This window comes from Hippichthys cyanospilos, chromosome 4 (genome assembly GCF_059441005.1).
Source record: "Hippichthys cyanospilos isolate Australia breed blue-spotted pipefish chromosome 4, RoL_Hcya_1.0, whole genome shotgun sequence".
Lineage (NCBI taxonomy): Eukaryota > Metazoa > Chordata > Actinopteri > Syngnathiformes > Syngnathidae > Hippichthys > Hippichthys cyanospilos.
Window position 1 is genome coordinate 853017 of NC_142372.1, and position 26537 is coordinate 879553.

The window sequence follows — 26537 nt, forward strand, 5'->3', positions numbered from 1 at the left end:
GCCAGGTAGATTTGAAATCGGGTCACCAACCCGTGAGGCGGACGTGCTAAACACCGCCCGGCTGAGCCGCCCGCCACAGAACATAACGCTTGGTAAAATGTCGGGGTGTATTTACTCCTGCGCTGGCGGTGAGGTGGGCGGCCTACTGTAGGGGATGTATGAATTTCTTCTCTCGTTATGACTTTCTGCTCCAAAAACGTGGATTCCGATCATAAACGCCCTCTAAGTTTAGGTGTGTAAAAATTGATTTGCACCTTGGTTCAACATGTTGGGAAATTGCTTGAGAGAGAACCCCCAAAATAAAAAAAAAATTCGATATCGGCATGTGGAACAATGTACTTCCTGTGAACGCGCTTGCGCCGTTGCCTGCTTTGTGTCTTCCCGGCTGTAAGTGCTGATTCGGCTTCCTCCCGGTGGCACACGAGGCCCTGGTGTCCCGTGTGAGACAGGAAGTAAGACCTCAGCGCAGGAAGTCCAGCCGCAGGCATTGTCAGACCCTTAACATACTCATGCAAGAAATCAAACAGACATTGAGCAAAAATTGTCGAGTGTGGAAAAGTTGGCAATTTTGTGGCTGAAAGTGCAGAGTCATTTGTCATTTTACTTGCTAAATTAGCTATATTGTAATTTACAAGTTTGATTTATAAGATGGATTCACAATAGTGACTCATTACTTGGCTCGTTCATTGCTGGTACAGTGAAAACCCACTTTTGACGTCAATAGCCGTCAATGGCAGTGAATGGAATAATGTATGACATTTAAGCAAGTTAGAGATTTTTTTTTTTTTTTGCAGATGTTAAATTTATATTGGACCTGATTTAATATCAGTATACATTCTTCTTGTCTGAAAACTTTGCACAGGATTTATTTATAAAGTCTGAAATAACAACAAAATGAATGAAAAAGAAATATGGAAAATAACAGTCATGAAATTAAGTCATTTTTAACATGCTCTCGACTTCACTGAATATGTTCTTAAAAAAACATATAAAAAATGTATGTATGTATCTGATCAGTCGAATTGGCAAAGTATGCAAATTTTCAAAAATTTAACATGTAGATTTTTACTCTCGGACGAAATCCACGCGATCCATGATCATCACTTTAACCAGAATTTTTTTTAGTGGGTGGTCATGGTGCCACAATACAATACAATAGTGTTTTTTATAAAACAAATTTAGAACCTTTCTGCAAAAAAAAAAATCTTAAAACATTAAAACCATTTAAAAAAATGTTACAAGCATTTTTATTGGACGTTTTTTTAAGCGAGATTCTCACAAGTACGACTCCCAACATTTGAAGAATGTTTTTTCATTTTATTTTTCTAGAATCATGTACATGTCCAGCATGGCTTTGTTAAAACACTCAACTAGAAGTGAACACACACAACACTAATGTAAAACTATTCAAAATGATCAGTCAGCTAATCGGAATGTTATTAACTCACACACACATGAAAATCAATCAAATAAGACACAGATGATTGAATCGAGATGCCAATGAAAAGATTAAAAAAAAAAAAAAAACTAAAATTTTGCGCTAAAGAGAGCCGAGCTGCGTTCAACACAGCGCAAATTCAAACAAACGAAATTTTTTACGGCATCCCGGAAGCGGAAGCGGTTTCGATGTTGTAAATGGCTAATTTGATTGACGCAAATTCCACAAAAATGTCCTCTACCATGCAGGAAGCGAAGCACACAAATTCGAAGGACTCATTTGAGTACAGGATAGTGCTGGCAGTGAAGCCACCGGCGGCCATCTTAGGTTGCCACGCTTGCTATTATTGAACGCATCGATTTTTCTGTGGCGTTTTCACATCATTTTCCGGTTCGGCGGCGAAAATGGCGTACAGATAGTGTACTTGCATGAAATTCCAAACGTTTCAATCCAAACGTTTTTTTGTTTGTTTTGCTTGGTGAAAAACAATTATAATTACTATATATTTTCACTTTTTTTATGAGTCTATACATTCAATCCCAGATACTTAAAATCATGAATGACCAACTACTAAACATTTTTGATGAAAAACTTTTTCTTTTTTTTTAATAAAATTTAAACCGCTTTTGATTTTAGACAAATACCTCTCCCCATATTTTGGTATAAGACACAAATTTGCCAACTAAAAAAACATTTGAGTCAACCTGGTTTGTTCAAAAACACCGTATTTCCATAAATATAAGACACACCTGTGCATAGGACTCTGTCATCGTGTACAAGACGCACCAAGAGTTTAAAAACTATAGGAAAAGAGAATCAATTTCATCTTTGTAAATTCTTCACATTTTCTTGTGTTCATATCCGTTTGTTGTATATTTGTCGTGTACCATAAACGCGCGGTTGTGCGGCATCCAATTTCCGCCAACTTTCTGATTGTGCGTATATGCCAAAAGACTACAATTAATAAGAGTCAAATGGAATTCCTTTGCGCGTTCCCTAACCGAAGCACTAATACCTTGCCACTCATCGTAACCTTTACACATTTTAGTAATATTCCTGTGTGTGAACAAGGACGGACTCGGATTGGTTCAGTCTGCCCGCTTCTTTTACTGAAAACGGTGCCGTAACTATAGCTAGCGGCTAATTTACGCTAGGCGCAAAAGCCATTTGTCCGCTCAGGCACGGTTATTCCGGACGTTTCAAACAGCGGGATTTTGGATCGTAAATGCAGTCTAGGATGCCGCCCCGGGATCAGGCTGGAACCGCGAAACCGGTAAGAACGCTTCCGTTTACGGCTGCCGCTCGCCCGTTTTCGGTGATTGGCTACGATAACGTGACTATCCACAGCGGAAACGTAAGCCCGATCCGGATCTCGCCAAATGTCCAGCCAAATTGCACAGCTAGGAGAAAAATGTTTAGATTGCGAGCATATTCGTAGAGAGCAATCATCTCAATCGCGAAGAATCCAGATGGTACGCGAGACAAGTGGCTCAATGTCATTGAGAGATTTTGCCGAGTCACGGCCATCATCTGGCGTCCACCCGTCGTGTCTGGAGGTGAAGAGCGGGAAAGAAGAGACGCAGGGGGTGGGAGGACGGACGGGAGGACGGACGGGGATCCGCTTTTAGCGCTGATTAAAAAAACAAACGTAGTATTCCGCCCCCCCATGTCGAGGGCGGACAGATGACACCGTTTCCTGGCGACCGCCGCCCTGTTAGCTCTCCCGCGGTAATAGACCGTAATCATGCCGGAGCTTCTGATTTGCCAAGGGAAAACGGGCAGGCGGAATACTACGTTTGTTTTATTGCTCGATCTAAACGTGGACTTTAAGAAACTCCAAAACGATACGACCCGTGGACCCGAGACCATCTGGGGACATTAGCATGAGAAGCTAATAACCTGGGGGGGACGGGGGGCAGTGTTCATACTGAGACCTTTAAGGTTAGTAAACACAAAGCGTTCCCAGCGAAAGCTCGGGTTTCCTCTCAGGCCAGCTGCTGCGTGGCTGGCTACTCAGGGAATTTGGGTCATGTGGCGCCTTGCCGGTTTGTCCCCCTTTCCCACTAGCCCTCTACAAACTCTGTTTGCCCCCCCGTCTTTCCTTGTCTCAAAGGGCAGGAAATTTGTTCTCTCCATGCATGCGTCGCCTGAGCAGCTAAGCTAAGCTAAGCCACTCAGATAAAACATCGCCCATTGAAGTCGTGTTGCGTGTTAGCGTGGAGCTAGTTGGCTTCAAGCGGAATTGAAATACAGCGAAAAACACAGTTAAGGCGGCCAACCCCTTAGTACAAACACGCTAACTAGAACCGTTTTGACGCACTTTTCGTACCTGCGGGGGGGCAATGAACGGCGAGCGCTAAAGCTAACTACGCTTATGGCGCGGGAACAGGAAGTGCTAACAAGATTTGGGAATTTGGGCTTCTGAAAATTTACTGGCAAGATTCCACAAGCAAATTTTGCATTTTCTTCGCCTTCTTCTTTTTTCCATCAAAGGATTACAAGGATGGCAAAGAGATAAGTCGTGACAACAAACAATTAAACAATTTCATAATATGAATCATTTTAAATAATTATTTTTTAAGAATTATTTTAAAATGATGACAATTCAAAAGTTTGCTAAATCGTGAAATTGAGGTTTTATACAATAGTTTACACAAGCTCATTTAGCACAAGCTAAGAATAATTTTACAAACTAACTGTAAATCTGTATACATTATTGTCCGATCATTTTGCACTCCGTTTAGAAACGTTTTTTTGGATTAATGTCTGTGGGGTTTGTTTCTTCGATCAAAATCGATTCAAATCGTAATTGTCCGGACTGTTAAAAAAAATTGATTTTTATTTTGGGCCATATCAGGCAGCCCTAGTGCAACATTTAAATGAGAGTATGCTTACAGGTCTCAAAGGTCACCCTAAAAACAAGCACCTCGAATCCAAATGGTTTCTCCAAATGGCATTTACAAAATGTTCATGCATTTGGCACAAAATGGCTGAATTGTTGTCCTTCCAGGAATTTCGTTTTCAAGTGAAACAGCCAAATGTGGATTATGACGACGGCCAATCACGCTTTGAGGGACCCCTTCAAAGACACTTTTCTCTTTGAACGCGTGTTTGGGGTTCAAGGTTTCGGGTGAGCTTGTGCGCACACCTGCTGTTTTTTTTTTTCCCCTTCCACAAAGCGGATTAGCCACCCTTCACACGAGATCGCGAAAAAAAAAGCGGACGCTGTAAAAAGTCCATTAGAGCCCCGACGCCACATTAACGGCCACTTGTTATGTCCTGTTTTAAAGCCGAGGAGCCGAGCTCTGACCCCCCCCCACGCCGGCGGAGGCGACGGGCGGTCTTCCCGTGTGACTTCCGCTCTGAGAGCGAGACGCATCAAGTTGAAGACGCCGCTTCCTTTTCGAGAGTGTTTACAGATACTTTTTAACATCTACCAAAAAAGGCAAAGAAAGTTGAGCGGGCGGTTTATGTCACGCTGGTTCGTACCAACACTTTTACACAACATTGCCATGACACAAATTTGAGACTGTGTCCAAAATCTCAAAGGCAAAAGGACTTAGTGCCCGGTAAATGTGTCTTTCATTCAGGGGGAAAAAGTGTGTCTTATATTTGGGGAATGAGGCTATTTCAGTACATTTTTGGAGCCAAGTCATCAAATTTTGATGCCAAGCGCCACTAAAACGCACCAACCCAAACGAAAAAGCGTCGCCCGATTTCGCACTGTCCATGTAGCCAGGATCGTCCAAATTTGGTAGACAAAATCTCACGGCTAGTATGTCTTTGTAAATGACCGTATTAATGCTGCTGCTACTAATAGGAATTTAAAAAATCGGACTTTTTTTTTCAAGTGCTTCTCTCCCACACGCATTTCAAAGCAACAATGTAATGACCTGCGTCCTCTCAGGCATGATTTCTTGAGATGTTTTATGGGTCCGCTCATGATGGACGTGCATATCAAATGTCACGTTTGTTGTTTTGAACAAGGGGAGGGGTCGGTCCGGGCCGCCTCTGAACGTAAACCGAGAGTACCGCGGTGAGGTAAGAAGAAAGGAGGGGCGGCCGGGACAAGACCGGACTTCCTGGTTTACTCAAACCATCAAGAATGAACTCCTTCCACCACCAAAACATATTTTCAATTCATTTTTTTAAAGATTCCAGACCTCCTATTCCAGGTATTTGTATTTTTTTTCAAGTATTTTTCAGAAGCAGGGTCTAAAAATGGCTGGTACTCAATGAATCAAGGGGGATTTGATTCAGGTAATAAGTGATCAATTGCTTTAGAACTTTTTTTTTTTTTTTAAGGAGCCAAACGTTCAAGCACAGGTACTTTTTTGTATGTTTATTTTTTCAAGCGTTTCTGCTAAACGAGGGTCTAAAAATGGCTGGTATAAAATGAATTAAGTCTGTTTATTCTTTAGGTAATTAAGTACGAAAGTAATCAAATGCTTTAGTGGTAAAGTGATCAATTACTTGAAAATGCAGTACCTCAAAAACTTTAATATTTTGGCAACTCAAGTAATCAGTGACTATAGACTTTGGTACCCAAGGTAATTGAGTATTTTAAGACTTAATTACTTGAAGTAATTGTTCATTTTAGCACATATTCACCTTAAAAAATTGATTAAGGTAGTATTTAATTACCTACAGTGATTCATAACTTAGTACTTTAGCGCTTAATTCGATTAGTACCAGCCAGTTTTGGAGCCTCCGTTAGCCAAACACTTGGAAAAAAAACATTGAAAGAAATGTAGTAGAAAAAATACATGGAATTAAATGTCTGGGCGTAAAAATAAGTCTTTGGGATTGAACGAGTTAATAAAAAAACAGGGACAACAATGTCACACCCAATGGAGACAAACAATGTGCAAAGTTGTCTCGTATAAATAGATTACAATGGATGCGCCGTGGGGGCGGGGCTACTGATGCTCATTCCATTAGTTTTCCTTGATGGATGGATGGATGGATGGATGGACGGGGAAGGAAAGTGTCAAAGTCAGTCGCTCACGCGGTACGCTAAAAGTAGTTAACCGGCGCCGTGACTATCCCTTCGTATCGAGTACGCGCACGACCCCCCCGTCGCCGCGGAAAGCCAGTTTGACACCGATCGCCACAAATCAAACACGATCCGCGGAGGGATGGTCTCGTCCATCCGGGGCCCGGGTCCGTTACCTGCCGCCCCGAGGAGAGGCTCCGGCTTCAAACCCAGTCCTGCAGCGAGCGCTTGCAGTGCACCAGAAGCCTGGGCGCCCCCTTGCTCTGGAGCGTGTTGATGATGGCGTAGATCAGGCCCAGGATGCACAGCACCAGAACCAGGGGGACGGTCACCATCAGGATGTTCATGGTCCGCTCCCGGCCGTCCTCCACCTTCAGAACCACGTCCACCTCGTTGGTGTCCTCCTCGCGGTTCTCGCGTTCCTCCTCCTCCCCGCCGTCCGTCCGGTCCGCGCCTCGGTCCTCGCCGTCCCCGCCGTGGACCTCGTCGCCGTCGCGCCCGGCGTCCGGGTTGAACGGCGGCCGGTCGACGTCGGGGTATTTGTCGCCCGTGTCCGGGGGGTCCGGGTCCGCGCTGCAGCCCATGAAGTCGCGCAGGATGGACTTGGGGTAGCCCGGCTCGCTCTTCATGCGGTGGTTGTCGAATTTCCAGTATTTGGAGCCTTTGTAGAAGTAGGTGTACGCTGGCGGGAGGGGCGAGACGCGGGACGAGGGTGCCGATTAGCTCGGCTTAGCCCGGAAACGGACTTCGAGGCTCGCTTTTGTGCCGGTCCAAAACTTCGAAAGTTCATCGCCGTTCATTTCTTTCCGTTTTACAAAGGCCAAAGTCGAAAAACGGACAGCGCTTTCAACATGTTTGACTCCAAAGAACTAAGTTCGGACATGTTTTTACTTAGGAAGAAAAAAAACAAGGTAAAAGCTGTCGGCTATTATTTTTTGCCTGTTGTCCCAAACGCTGGATAATGAGCGCAACGTTTTGAGCGCGCTTAACAAAAAAAGGCCGAATTTAATGAGCTGACTTTATCGTTAAAACTGACCTGTGTTACTCGGTTTAAAAATCGAAAATAGAACAACCGCACATCTGTTGTTAATTCTGCGCTCCGACTCCTCCTAAAGAATGTTATTAAAAAGGACTGACGGGCACAACGGTCGGGCATTTACGCTTCACGGAAGGTCAAATGAGGTTCACCTGGAAGGGCCATTGTGAAATTTCACCCCAAAAGCTCAGGATTAGCATTTTTTGTTTGCGCAGTGTTAAGAACAATTCTCATTGCTATCTGGCAAGTAAAGGCCACGCCCTCATCCTTTGTCTCAGGTCTTCCCAGCTGCGTCTCGCCCAGCCCCCCAACCGATTCCACGGCATCAATCTCGCTGGCGCTCAGGAAGCACTCGGCTCGTCTTTCCTCATCCGCGCTAATCTGCACTCACCTCCATCGTCGCTCAGGAAGGCCCCCTTGGGAGCCGAGGGGACGGAGGACCCCCACACGCCGATAGGCTTCGGGTAACCTCTGTCGGCAGAGCGAGACTGCTCGTTGAAGCGCCAATACCTGCCGGACAGAACGGGCGAGAGACCAAATGAATTTAATCCTTTCCTTTTTATTAAAATGCATCACTTTAGCCTTTTTCAGTTTTAAAAAAAAATTGACCAAGTCGGGTCAATCGACTTTTAAAATTGCTTTGCAAAACCGTTTTCTACACGGGCCTTTCTTGCGGGCATACGCAAGGGAGGACTGGGCAGATCACAAGTTTGGGATCCTTTCCGACTTAAAAAAAAGTGACAAAGTATGAAAGTAATGTATGATGAATGCAAAGTGGAAAAGGCATATCACAGCAGCAATGTTGCAGTACATGTGAAAGACCGTCTTGAGATACAGTCCCTCCGCGTGTCCGGACGCGCCACCCCATGGCCCACCGGCCGACGCTGTTTGTGAAGGAGAGGGAGCCGCTGTCTTACCGATCCCCCTGAAAGAGGTAGGTGTATCCGGAGGGCTCCCACCAGATGGCCGCGTCGATCCGGTCGTAGGGAATGTCGTGGCCGAAGTGGCCCAGCTCCAGAGGGTAGCCGTGCTCCAGGTTGGCCTCCCGGAACAGCCAGAAGCGGTTTCCTGGAGGGAAAGGCAAATCGTCAAATTTGATTCCAAGAGACTGACTCAGCCGGACTCGCCGGACTTTCTGCCGCGGGAAATTGTCATTTGTTTGAAACGGGACCGTTTGGACCTGGAGACGATCGACACGTACCGTATGAGCCACTTTGCAAGCGTTGCGGATAATTGGACAAGACTCACGTAAAGGATACGATCGGCGCGGCCGCATTGCAATTATTGCGCCTGACGTCAGCTCTCGCTGCTTTATTGTTTCTGAAAAGGGGGATTCCGCCCAGCCCTCTTGGCACAATTACCCCCACCCCCCGCCTTCAAGCCAGCCTTTAACTTTCAAGTCCGAGCTTGACTCTCAGCATCTGGACACGACCAAAAGTTGATGTCATAGTTGCGAGGTAAGATTCCAAGAGTCTGACGAGGCCACTAAAGCCAAAAAGAGCTTTGATTGCTTCCTGCTTTGATCCATGTGATGGAAAAGTTCTTTTTTTTTGTACCTTGTAAATAAGGAAAGATGCTAGCCATTAGCTGGTAGCTAGGCTAGGTTTGAGCAATGGCCGAGATATATTTTTTTTTATGAATAGCCCAAATGATTTCACAGCCCCCCTGCAGTCAGGCCACTTTGAACCAGTTGGTTAGAGATCATAGAAAGATTCCCTTGAACTGATTTATCAGTTGTGTTTTTTTGGCATTTACACCGAGTCATAAGCTTGGTGAAACACGGACGCTGCTCAACTTTGGGTTATTTATGGTAAAATGAAGTTGCGTCTTAAGGAAAAGGAAAAGCAAGCGCTTCGAGCGCATTCAGTTACACCGGCGAGGCGTTCACCGCCCGCTCACGTTGTGGGAAATCTCAAACGCGTTTAAATGAAGCTGCAACAAATCCATAAGTTACGGATACGAACGGGAGAAAATATGAAGGGTTTACAACAAATGACATTCATTCTGTTCTGACATTGTTGCAATGTTGTTTTTTTTTGTTTTTTGTTTTTTTAAACCACTTCTTCTGGTCTGCCAGCTTTGGCGCGCGTCCCACTGTCACACTGGGAGGCGCGCCTATGACATCATGACCTCCTCCCTCCCCCCCGCACAGGGTCCAGGCCGGAGCTGCATCAAAGCGTCCCGGTCGGACGACCGGCTGCATGCTTGTAAAAAGACAGGCTGCTCGCCGGGACTCGCCGTATAAATAACGAGGCGCTCTAAAGGAGATTTATGGCCAATGCGTTGCATGCGGATGGGAGGCGTGGTCCTTATGTCTTGAACACCTTCAACGTGTTGTACACTTCTCATATAATAATGTATACGCTACGTGCAAGACGCCCTACAATGTTTCTGGCCACATGGTTGCCACGTTTTTGTTTGTTTTTTAATGGATGCCGTATCGTAAAAATATTTAGTGACTAAATAATCAATCTCTTCGATGATGACGTGAGTCTATTTGACTAATCGCCAAAATGTGACATTTTGAAAAATATTTTAAACTGGTTGAACTGATTGCTCTACGGAAGGGTCATGAATACATTCGCAATTTCATATCAAATAAAACGCGAACGCAAATGTATATTCTTTATGAATAACCCAAATTATTTTACGGACCCCCCGCAATCAGGCCTCGGACCCCCAGGGGTCCACGGATCCCACTTTGAGAACCACTGTTATTGGTTGGGTTACGTTAGATTTTAACTGGTTTCTGCATGGTTTTAATGTCATATCCGGAACAGAACAGCTTTCTTTCCAAATTAAGAGCAGATTAATTGGAAGAGGAAGTAGCTTATTGTATTTGTTTTTAACATTTTTTTTTTCTTTCCAAAATTGCTACGCTCTAGTAAGGGGGGTACTTAGCTGGTACTTAGCTACTATTGACAGATGGGCGCTGTTAAAATGTGAGAGCAAGACATGGAATCAAATATTACCATTACTTTTAATACTCCAGCAAAATTAAAAAAATAATAATGATTGACTTTGAACAATGACCGTAAACAATTGATGGCAGCTGTTATTTTGACATCCCGAGTTGAGCGTTAACCCGAAATGAATATTTTTCATCTCCATTTGATTTTGCGAGATGGTCTTGGCGCGATACCTTTGAAGAAGACGAAGCGGCCGTCGTGTCTCTCGTAGGCGGCGTCAATGTCCCCGGGTAGACCTCGCCAGAAGTGTCCGATGGGCATGGGGTAGTTGTCCAGCACCCTGTTCCTGCGTACCCTCCAGAACCAGCGGCCCTGTTGGAGACAAGACCTTTGGATCGTTACCGCGATTCCCCAAATTTCGGGCTCATATACCGGCGGGGTGTCTTATATTCGGGGGGGTTACGGTATTTGTTTTACAGGCCGCGACTATTATCGCCGCTATCGTTTTCCAATGACGGCTATAATAAAAGCGGTAAAGCTAAAGAACGGGAGCAACGGCAACGGGACACCGATTTACAGCCAGCGCGTCCATTTAGGAGCCGGCGAGTCGGTCGCCGTGACCGAGCGGGGATAAAGTCACGGCGAGACGCTCGCGGCGGCTCGGTCCTGGCGAGCGTGAGAAGATTCCGCCTTGGTCGCGGGGGAGGGTAAGACCAGATTTGTGCTATCTGCCGTTTTGCTGTCAGGGCGAGGCGGCCATCGATCGCTGCGCGACCGGCGGATCGTCGCCGTTCGCTGTTGAAATCGGAGAAATGTCTTCATGTATGGCTGACGCGGGGGAAGGGGACACACAGTAGATGTCGAACGTATTAAACTTTAGAACTAAAATTGTAGCGGTATCTCGAGGCGTATTTTGTTGAGCAAATCCATCGGTTTGCTTTTTGTTTTTTTTACTACTAATGACAATATCCATTGATATAAAATAATAAAGACATACACAAAGGTCACGATAACAATTTAGCAATAAGTTGCCCCATATTCTAACTCATTCGCTCTTGATTTGAAAATAGTAATGTACTGTTTTTGTTGTTACCTGCAGAATCCCTGTGCCTTCACGAACCCCCATTTAAGAAGCACTTTTCTCTAAGCTCGTAGCGTGTTTCAATCATCCACGCTTGGCTTTGTTTTGACTTTTTTTTGGAGGAAGAACGTGTGCAAGAGCGAGGGGGCGCGCCAACGCGCTTAAAATGTTTGGCAGAGAGCGAGCCTAATGTACACTTGAGCTTATTACTAGCAACGATACCGACATCCTAAAGCCGAGTGTTCCATTTGTATTTAGCGGCAATCCCGAAGACGAACGGCATCAGGAGATCGATGCGCTTTGATGTTCGGCGAGCCGGCGGTTGACGGCGACAAAGAGGAAACGCTACTCTCGAGTGCGTTTAAAGGCCCTGCGCGGTGTTCATAGAGGGGGACACAAAGGACGCCTGCTGAGCATCACTCACGCCGCCAGTAAAGATAGGAGACAATCAAGCGGGCTTGAGAGGCCGTCTGGATTCGAGATAGAGAGCCGCGCAGCCTAACGCCTCTCCGCGTCGTCCACGTGGACCAGAGGCAAAGCAACTGGGACCCTCGGTAGAAATACAAGGACCCCGGCCTATAGACGGGACGCAAAGCAACTGGGACCCTCGGTAGAAATACAAAGACGCCGGCCTGTGTTGCGTTTCATCTTTAACGGTCCCCCTATTTGTTATACGGATATATATACACACATTTTTTTTAATTTGCTTTTTCATTTTTTTTTCCAGAAAAAAACGTCTGACTTCATCTATTATATTATTTTATTTATTCCTGTTATTAAATCCTGTAATACAACCTTAATTTCATCTTTAACGAAAACTGAATAAATATTTGTTGAATTGATGAATCCCAATGAAGCTGGAGTTTGCGCTTGGCGCAACGTGCCAACGGGGACGCACCCGGGCCAAAGTGGAGGCGCGCGGCCGCGCCTAACGCAAAACAGCTGCCGCCAAAGCCGAGCTGGAAGATTTTCTCGGGCGAAATCAAACTTTTTGCCGTCGTGTGGGTCCCGAGGCTCTTTCGGGGCAAACACCTGAGCGCGCCGCACCACTTTATTGGCGCGCCGCGTCGTAAAAAGCGGGCGCCCTGTCGTTTCACCATCTCCGGCGACATGATAGGAAACAGGCCCGCCGCCGCCGCCGCCGCCGCCGCCGCCGAGTGCACCTGCCGTTTGGATTCATTTAAATGTGGAATGCCGTACCGCAAGGAATCACTTGGTTAGCGCTCAAACACATTAGAATTTCCACTCAGCATTTATTGTTGTTTACTATGCATTTTGATGCCTATGAATATAGGCATATGAATATGTATTATATTTTTGCTGTTTATTCTGCCGGCGCTCCTTGAGTTTTTGTCGATGATGTACCTAGTTTTGGACGGGGGAAAAAAAAAACTTAAACCGGAGAGAGTGCTGTGCCATCCACCCATGTCTGCCATCTCTGATTTATTCAGCTTCGGAGCAACATACTGTCTGTCGTCGTATCTCCGGGCCTATTTTTTTTCAGCCGCTTCAGCAGATAAATGGCGCGACATCTTTTTGTATCGCTAATGACAAAGGGCATCCGGATAAAACTTAACAAAGGCATAAAGAGTTTTGCGAATGAGTCGCTATGAAACAATTTAGCAATAGGTGACTCCATGTTCCAATTCATTTGCTCCTAATTTGAAAAGAAACATGCGCTATTCCTGCTACAGCGTGTGCGCGAGGCCATTTGAACTCCCTCTCCAGTTGACGAGCGCGCGATTAGACAAACGATGAAACATTTACCTTAAAAACAAACATCTCCCCACGCAGCATGGCCACCGTGTCGAAGTCGCCTTCGCATATGTCGGGTCCATAATGGTCGGGTCTGTCGGTGGCCCTGGGCCGGTCCGGCTGGCGGGGGGGAGGGTTGTGCGGGGGGCGGGGGTCGGGGCGACGCGAGGGCACGGTGGGCAAGGCCCGGGTGGGCTTGTCGTCTCGCGTGCCTGCACGAGCGACAACCGGAACGTAAGCGGCGGTCGGCCCCCGACCCGACAACCGGTCCGGATCGGGGAGTCGCCCCCCTTTCTCACCGTAGATCTGCTGAATGCCTCTGCGGTCGTCGTCGGGCAACTGGAAGTTGTCCGTCTCCATCCACTGGTAGAAAGGAGCCATGATGGCCAAGGGGTTGTTGGAGTGCTCCAAGCCCAAAGCGTGGCCCAGTTCGTGGATGGCCACCAGGAACAGGTCGTTGCCTGCAGGAAAGATTTTTTTTTTTAATCTGATTTTGAGCTATTTTGTCATGTAATTCCACCAAAAGCGTGAAAATGTTTTCTTTACAATATTATGTTCTAATCAGAAGGCTAATCAGCATTTCGCGGGCCACATAAAATGACGCGGCGGGCCCCCGAGCTTTGAGTTTGACTCCCGTGTTTTAAACCCTTGATTCCAGCGACAAGCTTTTATGTCCCCAAGAGGTATATTTTCAATTGAAGGCCTTTAGTCGCGCCTCATAGTGCAGAAATGCATGAACAATTTTGTCAATGATTGTCAATGATCGACAAAAGAGCTTGGGACTGTGCTGACGGCTTAGCAAATGAAGCCAAAGGACCAAGACCGTCTCCGCGTTTTACCACTGATTCTATTCATCCCAGGAGGGAAATGAAGAACATGAAACTTTACCAGACATGATCACCAACATGCGCTTTGATTGTAAAAAGAGTCGGGGGCCAATGTGGAAACAATCAGACTTGACGATCTGGCCGCATTCCGGCCCTCGGCCGACATCAGAGGAGCGCGGACGCCGTCTGTTCATTGTTCTCTCTGGGATGATGTCACCGATAAAAAGAGATGACCCGATAAGCATCGCGCGTTTCGCCGGCGTCAAGGACGCCGCTTGTTTGACTTGCGGAATGACGTGACGCGGGGACCCCCTCATTTAGCATTTAGCACTTGGATCAATGCTGAACTATGAAGTGAGCCACACTTACTTCCCAAGGGTCAACGATTTGGAGTGTGACCCCAAATTTTGGAGGTAGTGTGTCACAAAAATGTGACACAAGTATTGCTCACAATAGTTAACAGTTAAGGATTCGATCAGCAAGTGTCCTCTTTCTTTAGCTTTTTAAGGTCTTATCGCTCCTAAATGACTGCACAGAGGTTTGCATTTTATAAGCGACCATGGGACCTTATGTGCAAAATGAAAACCTTTTTGTAAACACAAATTGGGTTATCTTTTTATCCAACCGTTGCACGAAATCAGTCAGGTCAAAAACGTGGATTTGATCAAATCTTATGTGTGTGGAAATTGTGTCTGAATCGGGAAACGTATTTTCAGTATTTTCAACTGACCTTGAACAGTTTACCGTTCGCTGATTGGTCGAAACTAAATTCCACATACACACACACACGTATAATTTGCGAGTCACACGAATGTGGCCGCATTAGCATAGCGCAGCTAGCCAAGTGCTAACAAAGAGCCCAGATAAAGCAACCTTTGTGCGGTAACCATGGCGACGCCTTGCCAGCTTGGGCTCGCCCTGTCCCACAAAAAGTTCAGCCTAATGTCCTACTCGGCCTTGATCGGCGCACCACGAGAATGGCCGACTCGCTCCAGATGCGCAAAAGGTTTATGACCTTTTACGGCTTTTTCTTTCTCTTCTTCTCTTCTGCGCTTAAGGTGCGTCGCCTGACTCGCCCAATAAAGTTTTTTGTTTGCTTTGAAAGATCAATTGCCGTCCTGCTCAAACGTATATTTTTCATCTGAAAAGTCATTTCTTATGAAGCTGCAGACGTCTCAGGCGTCCATGCCCAATGAAAAGCAAAGTACCGTAAAGACGCACCTGTGTATAGGATGCTCCCTTAATTTAAGGGTCAGCTTCTGTTAAACCTCTGTGGAAAAACAATGTAAAAACTATAGCAAAACAGAATAAATCTCAGCTTCCTAAATTCTTCATATTTTCTTTGACACAATTTGGCAAGACGGACTTGGACGGTGGTTCGGTCCGCTGTCTTCTCGAACATACCGCCGTAACGAGCTCAGCTTACACGAGGCGTCCGCAACAGGCGCTGGCTGCTAACAGCCAAGTGCCGGCCCAATCCCAAATAATGATGCTTTGGATTTTTTTTTTTTCACCTTCATTGGCCCGAATCCTCTCCCAAAGAGAAATCCGCTTGTGAAATAAAGCTGCCTTGCCTTTATTTGTGCATCCTGTGGAAGTTGTTTAGCCTTTAACAACCCCCCGCCTGCCTCCTTTTAGTGACTGTGCTCTTTTCTGTCCTCTTATCTACAAAGACAAGGACAGGGCGGCTGAGTCGAGCCAGCGCGCGTATGTGTGCTCTTGGTTTTTGCTACACGGTGGGGACCAAATTCCAGGTTTGACAGTCTTTGTGGGGACCTCTTGCACTAATGGGGACCGTTTTGGTGGACCCCACTAGATTTGACCTGTTTTTGAGGGTCAAGACTTGCTTTTAGGGTATAAGTTTGAATCAGGGTAAGGATTAGGGCAAGGATGGGCAAACTACGGCCCGGGGGCCATATGCGGCCCGTTAAGCTTTTCAAGAAGCTTTTTGAAGGAATTATCAAACAGGAGGACAATGATCATGTTAACATCCTGAGGGATACCAGAATTATCAGTGCTTTAAAATAGTAACCGTCAGCACCAAAAAAGCTTGACTTTGTTCATTGAACTTTCATTTACAGTAAGAGTAATTTCAATAACTCGTTAAATACATGGAACTTGAATAACTAACTCCGTTGTAATTGTTTTGTTGATTCTCATCCCACATTTTTACTATAATGAGGCGGATTATCAAAACTCCTCATCCATCTGCTCCTTGTTGGGCCCTTTTGTCAAATTTTAGAAGCCTTTGTTGCCCTCCAGTCAAAACGTTTGCCCACCCCTGAGTTAGGCAATGTTGTGATGGTTCAGGGAGTATCATTAAGTCAACGGGATGTCCCCACTGTGATAGAAAACCCCCCTTGTATGTATGCGTGTGTGTGCGTTTGACCGGAGACGGCCCTCTTTGTCGTCGCACTGCACTGATTAAGGGCTCAAAGTGCAGCCAAAAGGAGCGTCTGGTCTCAGCCTTAAGACGGAGCCGTCTGACGCTCTTTAAACGTGCCGTCCGTCTCGCTCGGATGCTCTTTGAGTAAACACCCAGAAGTGCTCTCTGGGACTGGAGCGTGATCGGAGCGCAAAGAAAAGCGGCAAATCCGAACTATGAAGCGCTTGTGTTTAAACGGCGCACCTTCAATGAATGGCCTATTTTAGAACCGTTTTCATATCCAGTAAAGGCGCACCGGATTATAAGGCGCGTAGAATAGAAGCTGCTGTAGTGGCTGGGCTTGCACTGTGCCGAAGGGAATGTCAAAATAATCAGCTGTGAGTCAGCCAAACTTTTCAATCATTGTTAAGCATAAAGATGCTTTGTGGAAAGTATTATCTGAAGAATGGGGATAAAACATCTTGTTTACATTAAAAGACTGCTGAGATCAATTCCAAGACCAATCAAGAGTTTAAAAGAAAAGAATTATGATTCAATTCAGAATTGACTTTGTTTTTTATATCAAATTGTAACCAATTGCACGCATATATACCTAGCAAATATATATATATATATATATATATATATATATATATATATATATATATAGACGCTCTTTGAAAAGAAAAACGCGAATGTGCGGTTGTGTTTTTGTTAGGGAAAGACAATCTCGAGGCGGGCTGACATTCGGCATCCAAAGGCAATCGCACTCTATCACGTACTAGATTGGATGCCGGTGTTAAAAAAAAGTATTCAAAAACAAAAGCACAGATTTGATTTGTAAGCTTCAGGAGAAAAGTATACTTAGATTGTCTAGCTAACGATGATAATGCTTAGCATTACAACTTGTGACACAAAACGTGGGAGGAGCTAGCCAGTGCTCAGTAATGTTACGGCGTCTGTCTACGCGCGTTGCCTCACTGCCTGTGTTCGAATCTCCTTCGCTAGTTTCCTTGGCTCCAACGTCAGCACGAAGCTAGCTAAGGCGGCGGCCGCCGTCATCCGGCGCGGGTACCTTGCACGTCCTGGTTCCCGATGGTCCACGGCTCGTCCGAGTCAAAGTGCGTGTCGCCGCCCATGCCGGGCCCGGGGAAGTAAGCGTGCGCCAGGAAGCCGCCTTCGCCGTCGAACGGGGAGCTGTCGCCGTGGTAGCCGGACGCGAAGAAGAGCATGATGTCGGGCTCCTTGCGCCGGCCGTACTTGATCTCCTGGTAGGGGATTTCGTCGAAGGTCAGCGGGGTCACGCTCTCCCACACTTTGAAGGCCTGCCGGATGGCCGCGAAGGAGTTGTACTCGCCGATCTTGGGGGTGTAGTTCTGGATGCTGGCCGGCCGCAAACAGGAACAAATGCAAAGTCGCCGTTTACCATACCATAAAATACAATCGTCTTCCCGCGCAAATGGGGCTGATTTTTTTTTTCTGGAGTTTCTTACAAAAGGCTATATCTGTTTGTGTATGCATGTGTATGTTTATTTATTGGGCCAATTTTTTTTTCAATTGTGAAAAAAAATTGGAGTGTTTCTTAACACGGATTCAAAGGGGAGTAAAATAAGCTTGCGCTTAATTAGATCTTTGTTTGATTTCATGGAGTACATAGCTGATAAAGAACTGCTGGTTTTAGATTTATTTTAGTATTACACGATCATTATTTTAGTGATTCGATACAGCGTTGGCCCAAAAATGGCAAAAATCCACGTAATTGAAATCTTTTTTTTTTTTTACATCAAGCCCTTAAAAATATTTAAGATGCATTTCCCATTAAAAACATCGGAGGTGAAATTCCAGAAAAAATATCTACAATACAGTGTATATTTAATGAGTAGATGGGATTTGTCCCTTTCTTTGACTTTTGTTGTTCAAAAAAGGCATTGTTTTTGTGACGCTGTGTACTTCATATTGGTTTTGAATGATTATTTCCCCCTCTTCCTGATACAGTTTTCCTATGGGGTATTAAGTCTGTATGAACGCCTCATAAAAGACCCTCCATCAAATATTTCATTTTGATTTTTTTTCTATTAGAAATTGTGTCAAACTCTTTGAGATGTATGGACATTTCCTTCAGAATTTGTCCTCGTGAAATTTCTATTGATATGTCCAATAAAAGTCAGTCAATGAAGGTGATGATGTTGTCACCTGTAGGTAAGATGGTTCTTGTTCCATTTGTGTCCGGTGAGGGCGTAGCGCTTGCGCCTCACGTTGGTTTTGATCTGGCCTCCAAACTTGTCGGGCACGCCGCAGCGGGGTCTCTTCATGGCGCTGAAAATAGCAAAGGCGCGTGCTTTTATGTTGACAAAATTGTTGGCAATCCAATGTCAGGATGGAATTGTGATTGAATATAGGCGCTATTTTTTTTTTTGGCCCTTGGAACGAATCATTTGGTTCTCATATCGTTGGGACCTGTTGTCTCAATACGAGGACACTTTTTGATTCCAGCGGTATTTCGGGGCTACACGCAGTAGTCAAAATGAATTGACGCTTTGACTCATCTAATTCTAAAAACACAAATGTTTAGGGAATCCTTCAAAAGCCTTCTCCCCGTCCCCGTACGCATGTAGTCATTGATTTGATTTCCTAAAAAGCGCGAGGTTAAAGGAAGGCGGTCAGTTTGAGTCGGAGATTTCCTGGCAAAAGCGGAAGACGCGCGCGTACCTGACGGTTTGCGCGTCCAAGTGTCCGGTGACTTCCAGGCCGTAGAAGCGCTGCATGTCGCTGATGGCGTTGGCCAGGATCTGCGTGGAGCGCATGGTGGACATCTGCCGGCTGGCCTGAGGCAGGTAGCCGTACATCCTCAGCCAGGACTGCGCACACGTCAACGACACCTCGCTCTCACATCCGTACGAGTGTTTTGCGCTCACGGACGGCAGGCTAGATCCTTTCGTTAAGACGGCGCTTCTGGAATAGTGGGGCGCGGCGCCGATCACCCCGGGGGAAAGGCTGCCGTATGTTTTTCTCATGTGACGTGTAAGAGTTTTCATCCTTTTTTTTGACATTTCACAAACTTTGATGCACTTATTTACTTATTATATTTATACTAAGGTTATTTACTTCTTTTTTCTGTGTTAGACTAAGCTGTAACCCGTGTTAACGCTGTGAAAAATAATGAACAGCCGTTGAAAGTTGAGTTATACCGCTTTGCCTCTTTTGACAATTTTAACAAGGTCTTTTATCAGTCAATGAAAAAGAATCATCACTTAATTTGACAACAGATGAATTGACCAATTAATTGAAGGAATTTGACCTTTTGCCCCGCCCTCCATTAGTATTTTTCAATTCAACTAGAGACGTCAGTTTTATTCCAGTAATTAATCACAATAAGTGAAAATATTGTGAGGTGGCGCATTTACGTGAATGGGCGTTTGAGCAGCGTGTGAGTGAGTGTGCTGGGGGGTTCTGACTTCAACATCGGAAGGAGGAAATGCGATACTTGAATCACAGATGATACACCCAGCTGTTGTGTAGAAACTCAATATGTCGCACGCACACACACGCGCGGCTGAGACACTGGATATGTCGACACTCCTGCGGGTCACGCCCGTGCGCACAATGCAAAGTGTTTCTGATAAACCCCCCCTGTTGACACAGCCACTCCTTCCATCGCATAAAAAAAAAAACATCACAGATAACAATGTAGCGTTTCGGTTCCACGAGAAAATATAACGTAGCGGTGGAAAAAGAGCTCCGATCTTTCCCAGCAATTTGATCACGAGGCATGGCCGATTCTTCAAGTCCTTTGTTCCCGGGACTTTCGTTCTAGTGGCGGCAGAATTTTTGCCATCCATCAGCAAAACGTCATCTCCACAAAACCTCCTCGACTTACATTCCTCAACAAACGGAGGAGAAATGTTGTCACCACTTTGCACCTGTGCTTGGAAAAAAAAAGTGTGTGAGCGTGTGTATGTGAGCAGGAAGAGGCGTACAGAAGGCTGAACTGAACAAGACCCTGACCCACCTCCGCCTCCAGATAAGAGAGCTGCACACACTGTGTGAAATTGCACACAAACACACACCCGTTCATATGGAGGACAAAAGTGCCAAGATGAAATAAATGAATGGACCATTTCGATACTGAAATACAATTAGCGCTATAATTACACCATTCATTTAAGAACATTTCAAAATTAACTAAATATGGAAAGAAAGAAGTCAATGTTTCATTATATGTGTCCTTAATTCAATTATATTTAATTTATATATTTTCTGGTTTATTTCCTTATATAAATCAAATAAAATTAAATAAAATTGCCATCAATAAATTAAACATGGAATTAAATAAATCCATGTCTCGTTAGATGTGTCATTAATGAATGAAATTACCAACTATTATATTTAAAAATATATTTACATATTTATTTTTCTATTGGACGGACGGACGGACAGATGGATGGATGGATGGATGGATGCACGGACGGATGCACGGACGGACGGATGGAGTCAGAATTGGGCCTCACTAGGCTAAAAAGCGTACAGCTAGCTTAACTTGACTTTGACTTAAAGGGCGTGACCTTGGACTTGGGACTTTACCTCTGAAGAAGCGACAGACACGACACAGCCAATGCTAATTTTGTCAAGTTGACAAGGAGCAGTCTGCGCCTGTCTATATTTTTTCTGGCCTGACTGGGAAGGGAGCAGCGCAAAAAAAAAAAAAAAAAAACGAAGCCCTTCGGCGCCGGCGCTGTGCAGCAGCTGCTCAAGATCCCAACACGCCTCGTGGGAGAAGGAAAAAGTGGCTGTGTAGCGTTTCACTTCCACAACTCGAGTCGGTGGGAAAAGGGAAGCGCTACTGTCTGCTAGCAGAAATGACAACAATGAGGTCAAAGCCATTCGGTAAAGCCAAGAGATTCAAAAGAATTTCGACAGAAGACAAGTCATGACTTCTTGCTTGCTCGAGGTCCAAAACGTTTCCGGTCTCTCGGAAAGGAGAGGCGACCACAAGGTGCAAAACGCATGAATTTGTTTTCTGTGTATTCAGACCAGGAGGAGATCTGTGACAGTGAACGTCTCTGTCCGCTCTCCGAGTAATAAGAGTAATAATAAGAGTAATAAATATAAAGTGCAGATAAAAAAAGCCAACAAAGTCATTTGCGCCACATCATTATAAATGCCAACATTGTTACGACAATGTGTGCGTCACCGACCTTGACTGCTCAACACCGTCCTTCCTCACTACGGAGTGTAATATCAACAGCGGCCAGAGGCGGCAGCAAAAATCAAAAGTCGAAAGCACAAATGAACGAACCGTCAAAGGATAAACTAAATCGGTTCCAAAACATCATTGTTTCGGGCGCGCTACCATGCGATCCACGGACCGGTACCGGGCCGCGGACCTGCGGTCGGGGACCTCTGATCTAGAAGCGGTAAGGAGTGTGTCTGCAAGGTGTTCCTTGGCGAACAAGTTTGAGAAGTTGAAAAAGATTTTGTCCGATTGCTCTTGGGACTTTTAGAGGGTAGGTTGGTGCGCTGCCTGGTACGGATGGCAGCGGACCAAAGCTCAAAATAAAAGCCGGGTTCCTTTCTTGGCTGACATTGTAGAGGTCTCGCACACATACACGCGCACGCACGCACACTCCGGCTTTTTACTACTCCCACTATATTGCCGGCTTTGGCAGGTATGATCAAGGACTTTGTGAAAGAACATTTAATAGATGGGGCCTCACACACACACTTACAAACACACACATTGGCTCTGTTGTTTTGATTTTTGACGAGGGAAGATGAGTGTCCACACTTGCGGCTTTTAGATGAGGAGCTCATCTGGCTTGGTAACAAAAAGGTGGAATCCATTCCTTGTGGCCTTGTGGCTTTGTGGGCGACCGAACAGCGCTCCCATCCCTTGCCGGAGGATTTTGAGAATAAAGTCAGAATTCAAGCTTTAAACTTAGGATTCTGATAGTAAAGATCCTGAGAATAAAGTCACAATTCTACATTCAAAGGCATATTTCTGATCACGTCGCCTCAATTCGGAGATAAAAGTGAGAATCCTGCCAAACTTTTTCACCCCTTTACCGGCCCTCGCCCTTTTCCGTACGCAGCCCTAAAACATTCAAACGGGCATCCCAAACAAACGAAGTTGAGAAAATGAAGCGTGCTAGTCGCACAGTGAAATCCTCATTCCGTTCACTTCCCTGAGCACACTTACATTCCACACAATAGAGCGAATAATGAAGCAGACCATAAAAACGCTAATAAGGCAATGAGGCCAGCGATATTGTACCATCGCGATACTTTTCCAGCAGCGTTTAACGGTAAGATGAAAACGCGTCTAACGTTTTCAAACTTTGTTTACATTCATGCATCCCCGGGGGTTTTCACTAGCTTAGCCTTATTATCACCCAATTTGGGCTGACTTTGAAAGGGGCAATTTCAAATACGTAAAGAGCTTCCTTCCGGCGTCTCGGGGCGTTTTGTCCCGAGGAAGCGGCCGGCGGCACGTTTGCAAACGATGCCGTTGGGAAGCGGCCCGCTCTCGGAAATCATCCATCAAGCCCGACGTTTTAAAAGTCAACGCCGCGGCGTCCGTAACACTCAAGTCAATTTGTTGCCGGGTGCGGCCGGCTCCAAAAAATCCGTCCCAAGACAAGAATTCTAGGGAAAACACCATTTTGAATTTGTTGATTTAAAAGAATAATTACAAATAAAAGGACTGAAATCATTATCTTTTTTGAAATGGGATAAATCAAATGTTTCACATAAGTTTTGTTTTTTTTACATTTGCGCTTGTCATACTTATTGCCTCAAGTTTCTGCTCTCTCACACGAGTTTGTGCCTTGAAACAAGAAGCGCCATTGTCTATCTTGGGATGCCTCCCCGTCACTACCCAGCATGCCTCTGCGCTCTGCGCCAGCGTCACATGCCGTACGCATGAAACTGACTGCAATCCGCTTGCATTACACACACATAGGAAAGGATACGGTACATGAACTCATTCAATGCCCGGCCGGGCGTTCCATCCCAGGTACTAGTTTGCAAATATGTTTTTTTTCATTCAAATATTACACTGTAGGAGGCTCTAAAAATAACAAGTTAATTCATCGACTACCGGCTAGATACTACTCTACGTAAATGGATATTAAATAATTTGATATATGTATACCTATATTATATATAATACTACATTTCAGACTCAAATAGCACCGTTAGAGGTGGATAGGTCAAGATATACTACGTAAAATTGATAAATGAATGGTGCATTGACATCAGATAGGATATAACGAAGATCACAATGAAATCGAATGAAAGCAAAACACAATCTAGATCATGTGTGTCAAACATACGGCCCGCGGGCCAGTTTGGGCCCGCAAATGGGTTTAATCCAGCCCGCGAGGCGACTTTGTAAAGTATAAAAATGAGCTGAGTTTTTTTTTTTTTTTTTTTAATAAATGAAAAAATGTTTCATGATTAATCGTGATGTTAACATTCATATGATTAATCTTGATGTTGTACATTATTTTGAACAGTATTAAAAAAAGAATAATTTGAAGTTGTTGTTTTACATTCATATAAATATATACCATGACTTTATTTGTCCGGCTCACTTGGGAATAGATTTTCCTTACCTTAAACGAGTTTGACACCCCAATATAAATCTTTTAATTTGTTGTAAATGAATTATTTGAGCCGTATAGATACGAAATATGATGTAAATAAGCAACATTGAGGGAAAAGACAGGAATGTAAACACACACAACACATCCCCGGTGTCGATTTTCTCTTGGTTAACGCAGACTGTCGGATTTGGGGTCAAAGGTCACCGCAGACGACAATCAAGTGCCCCGGGGATGACGCGCTCTCACTTTCAAACAGGTGGAGCACATTTTTTTTCAATAACAACGAAGAAAGCGGCCGACAGCCGACATTTATCTTTCGGAATGCTGCTCCAGGTTAACTGTTGCTGCTGCAGCAGAAATCCGTTTCGTGTTTTGAAGACATCCTGCGAGCTCAGGTTGTTTTGGGGACGAGCGCGAGCGTGCCCGGGCGCATAAACTCTTCAGCTGCAGAAATGCACTGCTGACTGTGCAATAATTTGCTGGAGTGACATGAGCAATTATTACTCAAAAAAAAAAAAAAATGTTATTGTCAGTAAATGCCACCTGTCATACCAAAATCAACTGAGAAATAATTTAAAAAATGCATTGATAACAAGTGCCGATGACGACGATGGATTCTTATCAGTTTGCTTAGCGTTAACGTGAGGTATGATAAATATCTATCAAATCAGGCAATAGGATAAAACATGTCAAATTACATCATAATAAAACAATAATGTAAAAAAAAATGACTCAATAAAAACACTAAAAATTACAAATATTTTTACAAGAACACTAGATTTTTTTTTTTTTAAATAAGACAGTCTGCATGAAATAAAATCAGCCAATAATGTGGTGTGTGTACCCAACGTCACATCCAGTAGTACGGGTTGAATTCCATTGCTGCTAACACAGATAAACACACACTAGTGTACACACATATACGCACAAACACAGACACACACTCGTAAATGCACATGCAGTCACTAAGCGACACGTGTTTAGGGAGTTGCTCATCAGTCTACACATTGTGTCAAGCTTCTGTCTTTTGTCTCTCTCTCACACACACACACACACACACACACACACACACACGGCAACTATTAAACAGTTGGGCCATTATCAAAATGTGCGATAACGAGGCTTTCTTTATCGTAATATTGCCATTTCAAAAGTAAACAAACACAAAGAGGCTCAACTTGTTCTCATTAGTATTAGAAATTGCTCTGGTCGTCACTCATAAATCCATTTTCATTTTTGGAGAATGCGTAAGCCTGCTGCACCAGTAGTTTTGTGATCGTTTAGGTGCGTTGTGAGGGTTTCCCACCGAACATTTCTGGTTCTCCCTACGTAATATACTGTAGTTAGCGCTTTCTAGACCTACGATTAAGGCATTTTTGCACCCCAAAAATGTCATCGGTTACATATAGAAAATATGATAGGATCAATATATAAACTGCATGGGATTATAAGGCGCACCGTCAGCTTTTGAAAAATTGAAAGCTTTTAGGTGCGCCTTATAGTGCGGAAAATGCGGTATATACAAATGTTGAGGCCATGACACATAAAATTTATAGTGTTTTTTTTAAATGAAAAGGTTGTTTTGTTCATCACTAAATATTACTGACTGCCCCTTTAAAGCAAGCCTGTTTTAAAAGTTCAATACTGTAAATATATGATTGGATTGGTCCGGCCCACTCGGGAATTCCTCCACGCAGCCCGCAAGCTAAAACAACGTTTGACACCCCTACTTTAAAGCATAGGCGTCAAACTCCGTGGGATCGTTAAACGGGACATGTACTTGCAAGTACGTTCGAACGAGTACGCCAGTCAGAAAGGTGAGCTCCACACTGGCAGCCCCGCGCTTCCGTATGAGGCTTATTTTCGGCGCAGGTCATTTAAGCGCTACTTTCGGACAGGAAGTTGGCCGAGGAGGGCTTCCTTACCTCGGAGTTGAAGCCCGCGCCTTCCTCGCCCTCTTCCTCCTCCTCGGCTCCAAGCGCCCCGAGCGCGCACACGCACAGCGCCAGGAGGAGGCTCCGTCTCCACAGCAACCGGGGCCAAGGGCCGGCCATGCTCCGCTGGTCGTCGCGGACACAAAAGAGAGTATGTGCTGGGGAGAGCTCTTCTTGGAGATGGAAGGGAAAGAAAGAAAGAAAGAAAAAAAACTGGCGACTAAAAGCTGAATTTCACGCCGGGAAGGAGCTCCATGTCAGACGGGCTATGCAAGCCTCCGTGCTTGGCTTCGGCAAGTGCTTGTCGAAAGTGTCGATAAGCAGCGCAAAAGAGCAAAACAAAAAGTTTGCCTGGAACGAGTTTGTTCCAACTCTTGAGATGCGAGAAGGAAAAGAGAGAAACTTCACCGCACCTGAGCGACTAATTCATTAGCGCTTTGTCGCGCTTTGTCGCGCTTTGTCGCGCTTCGCGATCCACTTCGGAGTCGGAATCCAAAAACTTCAAAGCTTTGCGTGGTACTAACGTTCCGCCGAGGGTTCGGCGTCAAAGCTCGGGTTCCGCCAGCAGGACAGCGAATCGGCGAGTGATGAG

At 45.0% G+C, this 26537-nt stretch overlaps 1 protein-coding gene across 2 annotated transcripts; it reads right to left on the minus strand.

Annotated features, from left to right (window-relative positions):
* Positions 1–1296: 1296 nt before the first annotated feature.
* mmp15b (matrix metallopeptidase 15b) lies at positions 1297–26537 on the minus strand. 2 transcript variants are annotated; one of them, XM_088412648.1, is made up of 10 exons: positions 25937–26537; positions 19117–19265; positions 18601–18723; positions 17483–17790; positions 13515–13676; positions 13228–13427; positions 10613–10751; positions 8388–8538; positions 7862–7980; positions 1297–7116 (listed from the first exon to the last, which is right to left on the minus strand). In XM_088412648.1, exons 1-10 carry the CDS (start codon positions 26063–26065, stop codon positions 6638–6640), a joined length of 1959 nt encoding a protein of 652 aa, XP_088268774.1. In that variant the 5' UTR covers positions 26066–26537; the 3' UTR covers positions 1297–6637. The 2 variants fall into 2 exon arrangements, with proteins under 2 accessions (XP_088268774.1, XP_088268772.1); XM_088412646.1 differs by having other exon boundaries at positions 13228–13676.

Bases quoted from the DNA above. Each gene is read 5' to 3' on its own strand.
- mmp15b (XM_088412646.1), bottom strand. From the start codon at position 26,065: ATGGCCGGCCCTTGGCCCCGGTTGCTGTGGAGACGGAGCCTCCTCCTG. The intron at 10,752-13,227 runs GTAAATGTTTCA...TGTCTCCAACAG, and splicing joins GGGAGATGTTTGTTTTTAAG to GGCCGCTGGTTCTGGAGGGT. The intron at 8,539-10,612 runs GTATCGCGCCAA...CTTTCCCTCCAG, and splicing joins CCGCTTCGTCTTCTTCAAAG to GAAACCGCTTCTGGCTGTTC.